The sequence below is a fragment of the Kryptolebias marmoratus genome, linkage group LG11 (assembly GCF_001649575.2).
Source record: "Kryptolebias marmoratus isolate JLee-2015 linkage group LG11, ASM164957v2, whole genome shotgun sequence".
NCBI lineage: Eukaryota > Metazoa > Chordata > Actinopteri > Cyprinodontiformes > Rivulidae > Kryptolebias > Kryptolebias marmoratus.
In genome coordinates this window covers 6,250,516-6,264,057 of record NC_051440.1, presented here as the reverse complement: position 1 = coordinate 6,264,057, position 13,542 = coordinate 6,250,516, and the positions used below count along the sequence as shown (strand labels likewise).

Here is a 13,542-nt window from a genome sequence, read left to right as displayed (position 1 = left end):
CCCCCCCCTTTTTTTTTTGTTTTTTTCGTTCGGGCTGGCAGCTTGCCAGGCAGCAGCGTGTGAGCTGAAGCGCCCCCCTGTGGTCACGGCTTGCTTTGGATGCTTTTAAAAGTGCCCCGAGTTTTCCTCCAGGCGGCCCTTAATTTTGTACATTAGGTGGCAAACGGGCTTTTTTTAAAAACCTGAACAAAAAGGCACAAACTGTATTGTTCTTGCTGAAAACTATTAACTATAAAAGCATTTTTGTTTTGTCTTTTATGATTTCAGAGAGTAAAAATATTATAATCCAGTACTAATACACGCCCTCAGGTTTAAGCACGTGTTGTGAACGACTCTCAGCTACTTCCACGCCAGATTTGAGCTCAGTGCCTGTAACGTTGACTTAGTTACAGCCATTTTTGTGTTTCCTAAAGTCAGCTGGCTGTGGCGGCCATCTTGAATCGGATTGGCTCCTAAAGTTAATCAGCCATCGAGATGAATCCAATAGTTGTTTCCTGAAAGTTTCATTAAGATTTATCCCGCGGCTCCTGAGTTATTTTGCTAACAGACACACAAACTCCCTCTGGCGGCGGGCGATACGAGGAGGACTGGACGCTGATGTGACCTGTTGATGTCATGTTTTGTTTTTTGTTTTTTTCAGAGTGTGCGGGACCCGTCAGGAGCCTCCATCGCTCTGTACACAGCCAAACTCCACCACCCCAACAAGACGGGCAACCACGTGGTGCTCCAGGCCCTCTTCTACCTCCTGGACCGAGCAGTGGAGAGGTGAACACACGAACGCCACTGGGATGACCCCGTGTGCGGTCAGGCAGGAGGCGGGAACAGTTGGCTCTAAACAAGAACCCTAACGGAGTCTAAGTGTTTCTGGATCCAGTCGTTGTTTAGATGTTGATGTAAACAGAAATGTTTGTTTCCTTCCTCAGCTTTGAGACCCAGAGGAACGGCCTGGTGTTCATCTACGACATGGCAGGCTCCAGCTACACCAACTTTGAGCTGGACCTGAGCAAGAAGATCCTCAACTTACTGAAGGTCTGACTGGCAGGGGGGTACATGTACACACAGGGTGGTACATGTACACACAGGGGGGTACATGTACACACAGGGTGGTAAATGTACACACAGGGGGGTACATGTACACACAGGGGGGTACATGTACACACAGGGTGGTAAATGTACACACAGGGGGGTACATGTACACACAGGGGGGTACATGTACACACCGGGGGGTACATGTACACACCGGGGGGTACATGTACACACCAGGGGGTAAATGTACACACAGGGGGGTACATGTACACACAGTGTGGTAAATGTACACACAGTGTGGTAAATGTACACACAGACGTGCACACAGTGTGGTAAATGTACACACAGTGTGGTAAATGTACACATAGTGTGGTAAATGTACACACAGACGTACACATAGTGTGATAAATTTACACACAGTTTGGTAAATGTACACACAGGGTGGTAAATGTACACACAGTTTGGTAAATGTACACACAGGGTGGTAAATGTACACACCGGGTGGTAAATGTACACACAGACAAATACGCTGTGTGGTACATGTACACACCGTGTGGTACATGTACACACAATCGTTTCTTTATAATGGACAACTTCTGGACAATAAGAATGAAACTTTTTGCGGTGAGGTTCTGTGGAGAGGCTGTGGCTCATTAATATCTTACCTGCTGTAGATGGCTCTTTGCCCAGCCTCAGTTTGGAGGAAGAGTTTCTTCCTGAACCAGCTGACGTCTGACTGCTGGTTTGCGTGGATTGAAATCTTAAAACTCGAATCGTAGAAACTTTAAATTTCAACCCTAAACATTTTAAAACTTTACGTGAACGCTCATCTATACGCCTTTAAATCACCACGACAGGACGTGGTTATTTACATTATTTACACAGCTATGTTAGCAGCTAGCTGTAGCATTTTCAGGCAGCCTGGATTAGCCGAGGAAAGTTAATGTTGCATTGCTGTAACTAGCTGTTAGCTTGTCGTTTTTGTCAGAACTGAACTCCGTTTCTCTAAACTGAGGCCGTTAAAAAAGCTATCTGCAGCAGGTAAGATGTTTATGGTTCATACCATCTCCGCAGACTCAAACCATCCAGTATGACTTGTTCACATTTTAAGGAAACTAAGAGAATGAAAGTAGTATTGTTAGCATGTTGCCACCACCGTGTCATTTAAAGTAAAGGTGCGGTGGGATCTGTTAGCACTGTGTAGTACTCTAAAGTCTGTTTTTTTTTTATCTCTGGTACTTTTATCCTCCATCAGTACATCAGTTACAGTAAGTTGTGCTTTTGTGGGAAAGTCAAATCCCCAGAAATGTTCTCCAGAGATCCGGGCTCGTGTTTTCTTAGTCGTTTTCCCATGAAGTGCACCGTTTTACTTTGGTGTGCTCCGCTCACCCACCAGGGGGCGTTCCCGGCCAGGCTGAAGAAGGTGCTGATCGTCGGCGCTCCTGTCTGGTTCCGAGTGCCCTACAATCTGCTCAGCCTGCTCCTCAAGGAGAAACTCCGAGAGAGGGTAAATGTTTCAGCGTTGGTTTTAACTCATAAAACACGTTTGTTTGCCTGTTTTTTTTTTTTTTTCATTTTTATTTTATTGTTGCACTCCAACTACTTTGGCTTCATGTATCTAAAGCGTTTCGGCTCATTCAGGAGATGGGTGCCGTGGCCCCCTGTAGGAGAACATCGGGACTCCGTCGTTCTTTGCGCTCTGTTTTTTTGTCTTCTTCTGCTTTTCGTTTTGAGCTACGGTTCTGCTTCTTCCAGCTGTCCCACCTCGCTTTCAGCTTCTTCGGAAAGCTCTTCCTCCGCTCGGTTTGTAAGTCTCCTCTCCTTCCGACTCCAGGTTCAGATGGTAAAGATGGCCGACCTGCGCCAGCACCTGCCCCGGGACTGTCTCCCCCAACACCTCGGGGGCCTGCTGGCCCTTGACGCCTACAGCTGGAACCAGCGGCTGCTGGCGGAGCAGAACGGCAGGGTGGACCCCGTGGATGAGCTGGTGGGCATCCCCCTGGAGGACTCGTCCATCCACGTGCCGGGGCCCGAGTCCATGCGCCCCCAGGAGCTGCTGGCTCACCTCGGCCGCCTGCAGCGCTCGGGCGTCCACCAGGAGTACGAGGAGCTGCGCGCCGAACCCCCGGCGGGAACCTTCCACTGCGCACAGTGAGTTTCTCTTTGACCGCCCCGCCAGAGCTGCCACTTTTATACACCCCGTCATCTTAGTTCGTGGAAACGAGAGGCTTATCGACCAAAACCATTGTTGTCCACCTGGAAGTACTGGCTTCCATCTTGGTGCGTGGCTGCATCTAGGCATACGTAAGGTCGCTATTGCCACCGCCAATACAGAACCAGTTGAAACCAGAAGTTTACATACACATAAAAAGATACATTTTACAACGTGTAGCGGAAAGTTCAGCTTGCATCCTGCTGAGTCTCTGCTGGTGTGAGCGACCAGCAGCAGGTTCGGTGAGTAAGCTCTGGTGTTGTTCTGCCAACAGGGCGTCCTACAATCAGGAGAAGAACCGCTACGGGGACGTGCTGTGCCTCGATCAGACCAGAGTCCGGTTGAAACCCAGAAGAAACGAGGTACGGACTGTTCGAGACGTTCATGTGAAATATAAAAATGACATTGTGAGAACGAGAAACAGGTGGAAGAGAACCTGGAGAGGGGGAGGTATGCACTGACAGACGAGGGATGAAAGTCAGCCGGAGCAAGACTGAGTACCTGTGTGTGAATGAGAGGGAGGCAGGTGGAACAGTGAGGCTACAAGGAGCAGAGGTCACAAAGGTGCAGGACTTTAAGTACTTAGAGTCGACTGTCCGGGAAAATGGGGAGTGTGGTAAAGAGGTGAAGAAGAGTCCAGGCTGGATGGAGAAAAGTTTCAAAGGAAAGGTTTACAGACAGTGGTGAGAGCAGCCGTGTTGTATGGTTTGGAGACAAAAAGACAGGAGACGGAACAGGAAGTGGCAGAGCTGAAGATGTTGAGGTTCTCCTTGGGAGGGACGAGGATGGATAGGATTAGGAATGAGGTCATCAGAGGTACAGCACAGGTTGAACGACTGGGAGATAAAGTTAGAGAGGACAGACTGAGATGGTTTGGACATGTGCAGAGGAGGGACAGTGGGTATATTGGTGGAAGGATGTTGAAGACAGAGGAGATATATGGACGCAGTTAGAGAGGACATGGAGGTAGATGGAGTGAGGACAGAGGACGCAGAAGATGGAGTTAGATGGAGGAGGATGACTCGCTGTGGTGACCCCTGAAAAGGGAACAGCTGAAAGAAAAAGATGTTAAATTAAAAAATGACATTACAGCGTCTGTGACACATCTACCTTTTTTTTTGTTGTCGTTCTTCCAGAGGTCAGACTACATCAACGCGAGCTTCATGGACGGCTACAAACAGAGGAGCGCATACATTGGTACTCAAGGTACTCGAGCCTCCCTAAAAAAACCTAAAACTGAAACGTTTAACTCCTCTTTTTTATTTTTTATTTTGGAGCGATTACTGCACCTCATTGTCAGCGGGGCGGAGATCTGCTCTCCGAGGCTTCCGCTGTTCTCGCCGAATGTGACTTCAGTTAGCCGTCTCCTGACCACCGGGGCCTTCTCTTCCGCAGGGCCGCTGGAGAGGACTTACGGCGACTTCTGGAGGATGGTGTGGGAGCAGAACGTCGTCGTCGTCGTCATGACAACCAGGTAAACCGCTCCTGGCGAACGGATTTGAAAAGAACACGGAACGTGCCAGCTTCTCCTTCTTTTTTTTTTTTTTTTAAAGCCAGACTTGATTTTTCACCGTGCTGCAGGACGGACGAGGGCAGTCGGAGGAAATGCGGACAGTACTGGCCCCTGGACGAAGGCGGCCAGGAAGTCTACGGATACATCGCTGTGGTGAACCAGAGGGTGGACCACCACACCCACTACAACCACACCACTCTGGAGCTGCACAACACTGAGGTGCGGCGTCCCGCAGGCGTTCCTGTCCGGTTTATCTCTAACAAACGGATCCAATAAATCATCAGCAGACACAGAAACTAATTAATTATACCTGCGAGGAGTTCTGTCCACAACTGTGTACAAATAACCTGGTGCATGTGAAATCTAGAAAAAGTAAATTCAGATTAATAAGTTATTTGTTTATACGCACAGCACCCCGAACTCAAGATTAGCGGCTTAGAGAGATAACTTTAGTTCACTTCTTACCTGGATCTGTCGCCACAGTAACGTCTACTAATGCACTCTTTCACCCCAACAACCTTAGAGAATTTATTTTTTTTTGTACATGACTGCAGATAAAAACCTTCCTCGAATGGAATGATGTTCTTCACAAGTATCATGTTTTTTTCTTGTTGTTTTCCAGATGCAGCACATTAATCTGTTTTTTTGGTTTTTTTCCTGTGTTCAGACCTGTGAACAGAGACACATGAGTCATTTCCAGTACCTCAGCTGGCCCGACTACGGGGTCCCCACCTCAGCGGTGACGCTGATCGACTTCCTGGGAGCCGTGAAGAAACAGCAGAGGAAGATGGTGAGGGCTCTGGGCTCTCAGTGGACGGGCCACCCGCTGGGACCGCCGATGGTGGTCCACTGCAGCGCCGGGATCGGGAGAACGGGTAAGCAAGCTCGCGCTGTCCGGCAACGGGCCGCGTCCCGTCGCTGCCGCCGCCGCCCTGCTAACAAGCCGCTGCTGCTGCTGCTCGACAGGGACCTTCTGCGCCCTGGACATCTGCCTGTCCCAACTGCAGGACGTGGGCTCGCTCAACGTGTCCCAGACGGTGCGGCGCATGAGGACGCAGAGGGCCTTCAGCATCCAAACCCCGGACCAGTACTACTTCTGCTACAACGCCATTCTGGAGCACGCCCAGAGACAGGGCCTGCTCCCGTCCAATCAGTGAGCCCCAGCAGTCCCCCGCGGTCAGCCCGGCTGGTGGTGTAACCAGTTAGTGCAAAAAAAAAAAAAAAGTGACAACCTCACCTGACGAGCTTTCAAACATGTCTATTCAATACCTGAAAAACTGTTAAAAAAAAACAAAACAGCTTGATCGTGACAATAGCGTAGCTGCCAGCGGTGTGTTTTTTGCCGAAAATACGCAGCGAAGAGATCCAACTGAAGGTAATATTAACCTTTAATTTAATAATTTATCAACAAATGGACCATAAAGGAGCAGTTCGTCCTGAAATGAGTTGGTTTGCCGGTAATATCTCCGTAAACGCGAACATCGCCATCACAGGACGGCTGCTGGAGAGTAATCGGGGCCAATTAAACGCCGTGTCGTCTTAATTCTATACAAACAAATCAGACGAGCTGCGTCGTGGTTCCTTAGACAATTTATCTATTAAAGCTTCGAGGTAAAAGGGTTCTCTTTCAGTTCGACCGGATTTCCCAGTGTTATGCCACAGCGATATTATTGGCCAAGTTTTCACCCAGTAAATGAAAAGCACAGTCCGTTTGTAGGTCACGGTGGCAGTGGGGGGGATTATAAAAAGCCACACGGATGCTGGTTCCGCATCGTCTCAGTAGAGTCCTGGCGAACACGAGGAGAGGCCACCGTAGGAACGAGGGGGTTAAAGCACAGGATCTTCGTCTACGAACCTTCACCGAAACGCTCCTTAAACGGTCGCCCATTCGACGAAGGCGCCATCTCAGCCGCGGGCTGCGGCTGTTGGCCACCGCTCGCACGGACACCTTGCGTGTTGGGTTCGTCCGTACGCGTGAGGGCGGCATGAACCGAGCCACGGTCGGGTGCGAGACACTTCCCACTTCGCTCGCTCAGAAACACTCGGAGTTCAAGAAGACGGCTACAGCAAACTTGCTTCTTTTCTCGCGATTTTGAGTCCCCGAATAGTTGCCCGGTGAGATACTACCTTTTTTTTTTTTTTTTTAGGATTAGGGTAATATCTCACCGGGCTGGGACTGTTAGTGACTAGTTGGCGGACGAGATTCGCGAGGGAGTCTCGGAAATGACTCCAGATGTTGGCGGAGGCGGGGTTTCCTAAGTTTCGTTACACGACTAAGAGAGGCTCGAGATCGTGTTGCGCCAATGTCTCTTTCTCTCTCAAAATAGTCGTCCCGGGCGTCTGGAAGAGCACCAGAGCTGTATGTTGGCACCTGAACGTTCAGGTCTACAAAGCACACTGATGGGAAATAAAAAACAAATCTATATATATTGGGGGAGGAAAAACTGGTCCAAATCCGCCCGTCTTCATTTCTAAAGTGCATTCTGGCAAGTGAAACCATCGAGGTCGGGGAGCCTGAGCACAACGACGATAACACAACTGTTTACATTTTAAAAAAAACAACTGATTTTTAAGAACGCCAAATGGGGCCGCACGGCTTTGCAGGACGCTCACAATTCAATGGGACCGAAACAACAACAACAACAAATAAATAATCGGAGTTGCCGGCTTGTTTCCAGTGGTTGCGCCCCAGTGAGATATCGCCTTCGTTGGTTTTTATTTCCCCCTTTAAATGAGAGCTGTAAAACCACGGGAGCTGCCCTCTCACCCTGGCTGCCTTAGCTGTCTGCTGGTTGGACCAACGCGCCGCTGACGTGTGGATCCAGTTATAACCGTAGGAGTAGTGCAATACATTGTTTTCTTTTTCTATATATATATAAATGCATAAATCACATCTGAGCACTTTGAATACAACAAATATATTCCAACTGTGTCTTGAGATCAGTGGTTTGGATGTTTTGGATGGAAGGACGAATAGAATCAGTGGGTCCACGTCCGAATAATAATTTTTATTATTATTATAAAGAATAATAAAAAGCCGCACAGAGAGGATTTCACAGAGGGCGATGGTAGAACGAGACTAGACGAACACAAACCCGTGCCAACCGCGCCCGGGCTCTGCAGCGCTCGGGAGTTGGTAAGAAAAAAAAAAAAAAACTCCTAAAAACTGTCCGCGTCGTTCCTTTTTAGGTCGTTGGGCCGTGGTCGCGGCCAGCGCTTTCACTCTGTCCCCAGTGTCCCGCCATCGTTATCGTACATGTCAAATAAATAAAAGAATTAAAAGCTGCATCTGCGCGTCACGTGTTGCATCATGTTGCGTTCTTTACTCCACGATTCATATTGAATTTGCTGGCAGTGAAGCTTTTTTTTGTTTTGTTCAGTTTTTTTTTGTCTGCCGACCTCGTGTACTCTGACTTTAGGTTTAGTTCTCCTTTCCAGCGATAGGCGCAAAAACGAAACAAAAAATAAAATGAAATAAAAATGCTACTTTTTATTTTTCTATTATATTCAGCGACCGTTTTCATACGATTACATATCGACGTTGATTTTCTATTTTGTCCTGTTATAACATGTTATCATTTGTGTAACGATTGAATCAAGCTACGGTATACTGTAATAAAAAAACAAACTGTCCACACAAAGTTTTGTTTTGTTTTTTTTTAAGTTGCTAAACTGACTTGGTGGTACCACCACGAGGTTTTATGGGAAACAGTTTGAGTTTTGCAATCGGCTGGTTGACTCATATGGTATGTTTTTCTTTTTTCTTTTTTTGAAAAGAAACATCTAAAACCCAAAGATTATCAAATTCCTGCGACACTGAGGCTTTGGTTAAGAAGAGTAAACTGGACTTATTGGGGACGTTTGGGTCCTTCAGCATTTCCACGTCTTCTGTCATTTTCTTTGTAGTCACAAAACCGACCTGTTGATTAAAAACACAACTGTGAGGTACTCAGGAACCCTCTAAAATCGATGGTAAAACAAAAACATCATGCACAAGCGGCTCGGCATGAAGGAAACTGACCCACGCCTTCTGCACAACGCGTCGATGGGACCGCAAAGTCGTGTAACCGGGAGACCGCCGCCCGCGTCAGGAGGTGAGTCCCGCCTGCAGTGGACGGGACGAACTACACCCGACTGACTCCAAAACCTAATCAATCCGATCGTTACAGGAGATATTTTGCTAACAGACAAACAGCCTGGCTAACAGTAATGTGACTGGCGCTCAGCTACTACCACACCGAACTTCAGCTCAGCAGCTATAAAACCGACTGACTTGCAGACACCTTGTGTTTTGTAGGGTCACTCGGCTGTGGCGGCCATCTTGAAGCGACTGTGACTCAATCCTTTCTACAGCTACTGAGCTGCGATGTAGAGTGGAAGTAGCTGAGAGTCTTTCACGATCTACAAAGTGTGACCAGAACGGCTACAACTCCGTCTCTTTTCATCATACGGGACCCGTGTTAGTAAAATAAGTCAGACTGAACACAGGCTGCAGCGCAAAATAAGTGAAAATATAGATTTTTTTTTTTGCTGTAATTGAGATTTCTGTAAAAATTAGTCAAAAAAGACAGAATGTAGCGATTCCAGTAACTAAATTGGCAAATAATTGTCTTAAATCTGCCTTTCAAATGATGTTTTCTAACAGGCATGGCTTCAGAGATGAGCCTTTCCTTCCAAATTGACCATCCCCCCCCCTCTCTCTCTCTGTAGAGCCAGGAAATCCCTTTGTATAATGTCTGTCACTGTGAAGCTTGGGCGTACCCCTTTTTAAAAGATAGGGCTTGAATCCGACCAATAAAAAATAAAGATTTGCATTTTTTTTTTCTTTTTCTTTTTAAAAACTAAAGTCCACAACAGCTGTGACCGTCAGGATGGGAAAATGGAAGGATATGGATTGTAAAAATACACCAAAAAGACCTCATTTTAGTTTATTTTTTGGTATTTTTGAGACAAAAAACAAACCTTGACAGTTATTTTAACAGCTGTACTGCTAAATTAATCACCTCATTGTTTTAGTGCCATCTACTTAAATTATATTACTTTATTCAGTCTTTGTACTTCAGTATATTGCCTAAAGAAAAAGACTAATCTGCGAAATGAGCAAAGGGAAAATATCGAGGTTTGTGTAAATACGAGTCAATAAAGACACCATTTAGCAACCCTAATAACTAAAAAAAGCAAATAATCTTCTTAATCTACCTTTAAATCGTAGTTTTCTAACAGGTGTGTCTTCAGAAATTACCCTATTATGTCTAATCTTAAAACGTTCTTTTGAAATTGACCGTTTTATGGCTGGTGTACCGGGAAATCCCTTCGTATAATGTTTGGTTATTCTGAAGCTTTTTTAAGAATAGGGCTGGAGTTCCCAAAGACGTCACCCCATGGAGTTTTCAAGACAGCCCGTTCATAAAAAAAACAAAAGCAGCTCTTTCTAGGTGTTACATCGCAGAACATTTCGAAGCTTCTGAGATGGAGAACGTGAATATAATGAGAACTCAGAGTTGAAGAACTCCTCTTTTTGACATTTTGACCCTCTATAATGAAGCAGGTCATAATGAGCACCCTCCTGACGGCGTGACTATTGCTGAGTTTACCTGAAATGGTCGCGTTTCAGCTCGCCTCAGGGCAGTGGGTCCCCAAACTTTCCTGCTTTTACCCTTCAAAATAAAAGCCACAGACTTGTCACCCAGGGGCGTGTCTAGAATATATTTTTTTAAGGGGGGCACAGTCAAACTGCTAATTTATCTAAATTCCCTGCAGTCGTAGATTGCAATGAACTGTACACCAGAATCTGAATAATAAAACTTTTTAATTACCCAAATATAAACACATGGGTGTGTTTTGCATGCAGGAACTATGCAGTCGATTCAATATCTGGGACATCCAGAACACAAACAAACATTTGGATACATCAGTCTCTCTACACACCAAAAACACTCTGCCTTCAGTGCTTTCAGTGTAAGAACTGCATTAAAACAGAATTACAAGAGTTTCAGCTTAATATTTATAATATTTACAAGCATTTGTTGGCGGTTGGCAAACAACTTTGTGGCGCATTATTGCCACCAACTGGTAGGGAGTGTGAAATCTGAAACTTCCCATTTGAAGCTAATCTATGTGCTATGAACAGAGTGATTGACAGCTCTGTCGGGGGTGGCCAATCAGATTTTAAGGGTGGCCAGTGCCCCCTCCAGCCACCCCTGTGGCCACGCCCCTGTTGCCACCCCAACCATATTGTTGACGTAAACAAACATCGCTAATAAGCCTTTTGACAAAGAGCTCTATCACATTTTATACATGTGTTTAAACATTTACGGACATTGCTTTTATTTAGGTTAAATATGCTGCTGGGGATAACTTTCAACCCCCCCGCGGCTGGTCTTTCTTGAGCCCAGCTTCCGGGTGCTCTGCTGTGGACGGCGGGGTTCGGCCTGCTTTTTGGCGGGCTCTATTCAAAGCAGAGTGACGTAGCAGGCGGCGCGCGCCAATGCCAGCGGCGGAGGGGGGCGTGTTCAACTCTTCTGTTACAAACACAATTCCGGAGTAAAGGAGTCCCTGTGTGTTTTTCTTTCCTGGGTACGTAGCAGCTGACCGCGCTGAATGTTTACCGAAATAAACTGCGGGGCGCCGAGGCGAGCGGTGTCGGAAGGCGAGTTCGGTCGCCCGGCGGCGGGGAGGGACGGAGGGAGGGAGAGAGGGGGGGTTCTCTTAGTGTCCGCGGCTCGGAGAGGCGGTCGGATCCGCAGCGCGTCCGCGTCTGTGTCGGCTAGTAAACAACCGTGTCCCCCCCTTCTCCCTCCCTCCCTCCGGGGCTGCCCGGGCGGACCGTCCGGTGTGCGGCTCGGAGAGTTGTTAGAGGCAGGTTCGACATTTTAACCCCTAGCTGCTGGAGTAAACAAACCGAGGGGGGAAAAAAGGGGGAGGAACGTAGGGGGGAGGTGGGGGTGTTGTTGTGTTTAACCTGGTGGGGGGGCTGACGGTGTCGAGGCTCCCGGGCAGCCGCCGAGCCGTGGGTCCCGTTACGTTTGACTTTGGCATTGTTCGGTAAGGACGACTGGATCGCATCCGGTCGCTCAGAGGGGGGGGGAGAGGGACATGTTCCGAGGCCCCACCTCTTTCTGTCGTCTTCACCGAGCAGACCAAGGCTGCTGCTGGTGGTGCTGGCTCTTTTGTTCCGGGGAGCTTTGTGCAACGAAACATTTTAAATTACAGAGAGTTGCTCTGTAGTCTGATTATTTCTAGTTTTTTTTACGAGGACGTAAGCCGCTCGGAACAGACAGGAGCGTGTGTGCGCGTGTGTGTGTGAGGTGGAGCCTGCGGGCGCTGCTGGCTCCTCAGCCCGCTCTGGAAGCAGGAATCCCGTGCTGCCGCTGTCGCAGCTCCGCCTGTCGTGGGCGAGGGTTTATTTTGGAGGTTCCTCCTCCTCTGGAGGAGGAGGAGGGGGAGGTTTGGCAGCACGGTGCAGAGCAACGATTGGCTGAAGTCCGCCCCTCTATTACTTTAATGGGCGGGGCCTAGCTAACCCTCCCCCGCCCCTCTCTGCTGAGTCACGTGGTACCAGACTCCCGGAAGTAGCCAAATATAAAGACGGGATTTCATGACATCCGTCACTGAGGGGGGAAGGATGAAAAGCTGTTTATGAATCTTAAAATGTAATTGATAGTATTATTTCATGGTTTAAAGCTAGAAACTAAGACACTTATAATTACAAAAATTGTTGGCAAAAATGTCTTTAAAGGCTACTTTTATTAGATCTGTACGCATACAAACATGACAATAACACTTACATGTATAGTCCCAGAACCAACCCGTTACCTGCAAATATTCCTAACTCCTCAATAAATTAAATGCTTTACATTTCTTGAAGGAATATGTCTGTCACCTTCAGTTTTAAACTAAGATCATCTTATTGTGAAATGACAGAAATGTGGCTGTTTTGGTAATCTCCACAGTGACTGTTAGGGCACAGAGCACGTGTTGTGAATGACTCTCAGCTATTACCACACAACTTCAGCTCAGTGTTTGTAAAATTGGCTGAGTAATATACATTTTCGAGCCACTGTGCAGAATCAGGTTGGCTGCAGCTGAAAATTTACATTTATTGATTTAACTTCAGAAAACCTCATCAAAATTCACTCAGTGGTTCATGAGACACTTTGCTAACAGACAGACAAAGAAGCTGTCACTTTTACTTCTTGTGTTTAATTTTCAAACAGCTGACGATATCCACCTGAGTGTACCTTACAGCGTTTTCAGCTACAAATTAGGAAGAAAAAAACAACCTGTGACCCAGCTGACTTATAAACTCAGACTGACGGCTCACACCTGCATTCACTCCTGCACTAATAGCCGTCTACTGGTGATTGGCTGAGAAGAAGTAAATTGCTTGTGCAGCAAACTGTGGCTCCACACCATTAACAAGCCGACCGGCAGAACGGCGCAGCAGGCGGGTGGAGTTTGTAATCCATGTGAGACAGCTTCGACCACGACCCACACAAACACTGCCAGGGTCTGAATGTTCTGAATGAATCCAGCGTATCTGCTGAATTTAATGAATTAGTATTGTGCACATTTATGTTGACAGCTGTTAACAACGTGTGAAATGTAGCTCTCTCTAACGGGTTGTCCACAATTTAAGGTTTTTCCTTTTTTGTAAGAGGGGAAACTCCACTCACTTCACTCCAGGTCATCACCAGACTGAAAGAAAACACACCAAATGATTGGAGAACACTGTATTTACTTCAATTTGCAGGGCAACAAAGAACTATGAGCGCACAGATTTGACATTAAT

General features: G+C 47.1%; 1 protein-coding gene across 4 annotated transcripts in view; it reads left to right on the top strand.

Moving 5' to 3' along the window:
* ptpn9a (protein tyrosine phosphatase non-receptor type 9a) overlaps positions 1-7,946 on the top strand; it is a 24,577-nt gene extending 16,631 nt beyond the window's left edge. For all 4 annotated transcript variants that reach the window (XM_037978181.1, XM_037978183.1, XM_037978182.1 and 1 more), the window contains 10 exons: positions 641-765; positions 924-1,029; positions 2,423-2,533; positions 2,861-3,177; positions 3,513-3,600; positions 4,375-4,444; positions 4,634-4,712; positions 4,820-4,970; positions 5,419-5,626; positions 5,718-7,946. In XM_037978181.1, the coding sequence (XP_037834109.1) occupies positions 641-765; positions 924-1,029; positions 2,423-2,533; positions 2,861-3,177; positions 3,513-3,600; positions 4,375-4,444; positions 4,634-4,712; positions 4,820-4,970; positions 5,419-5,626; positions 5,718-5,908 (1,446 nt within the window). In that variant the 3' untranslated portion in view covers positions 5,909-7,946. The remainder of the gene's footprint in view (positions 1-640; positions 766-923; positions 1,030-2,422; positions 2,534-2,860; positions 3,178-3,512; positions 3,601-4,374; positions 4,445-4,633; positions 4,713-4,819; positions 4,971-5,418; positions 5,627-5,717) is intronic.
* Positions 7,947-13,542: the final 5,596 nt, after the last annotated feature.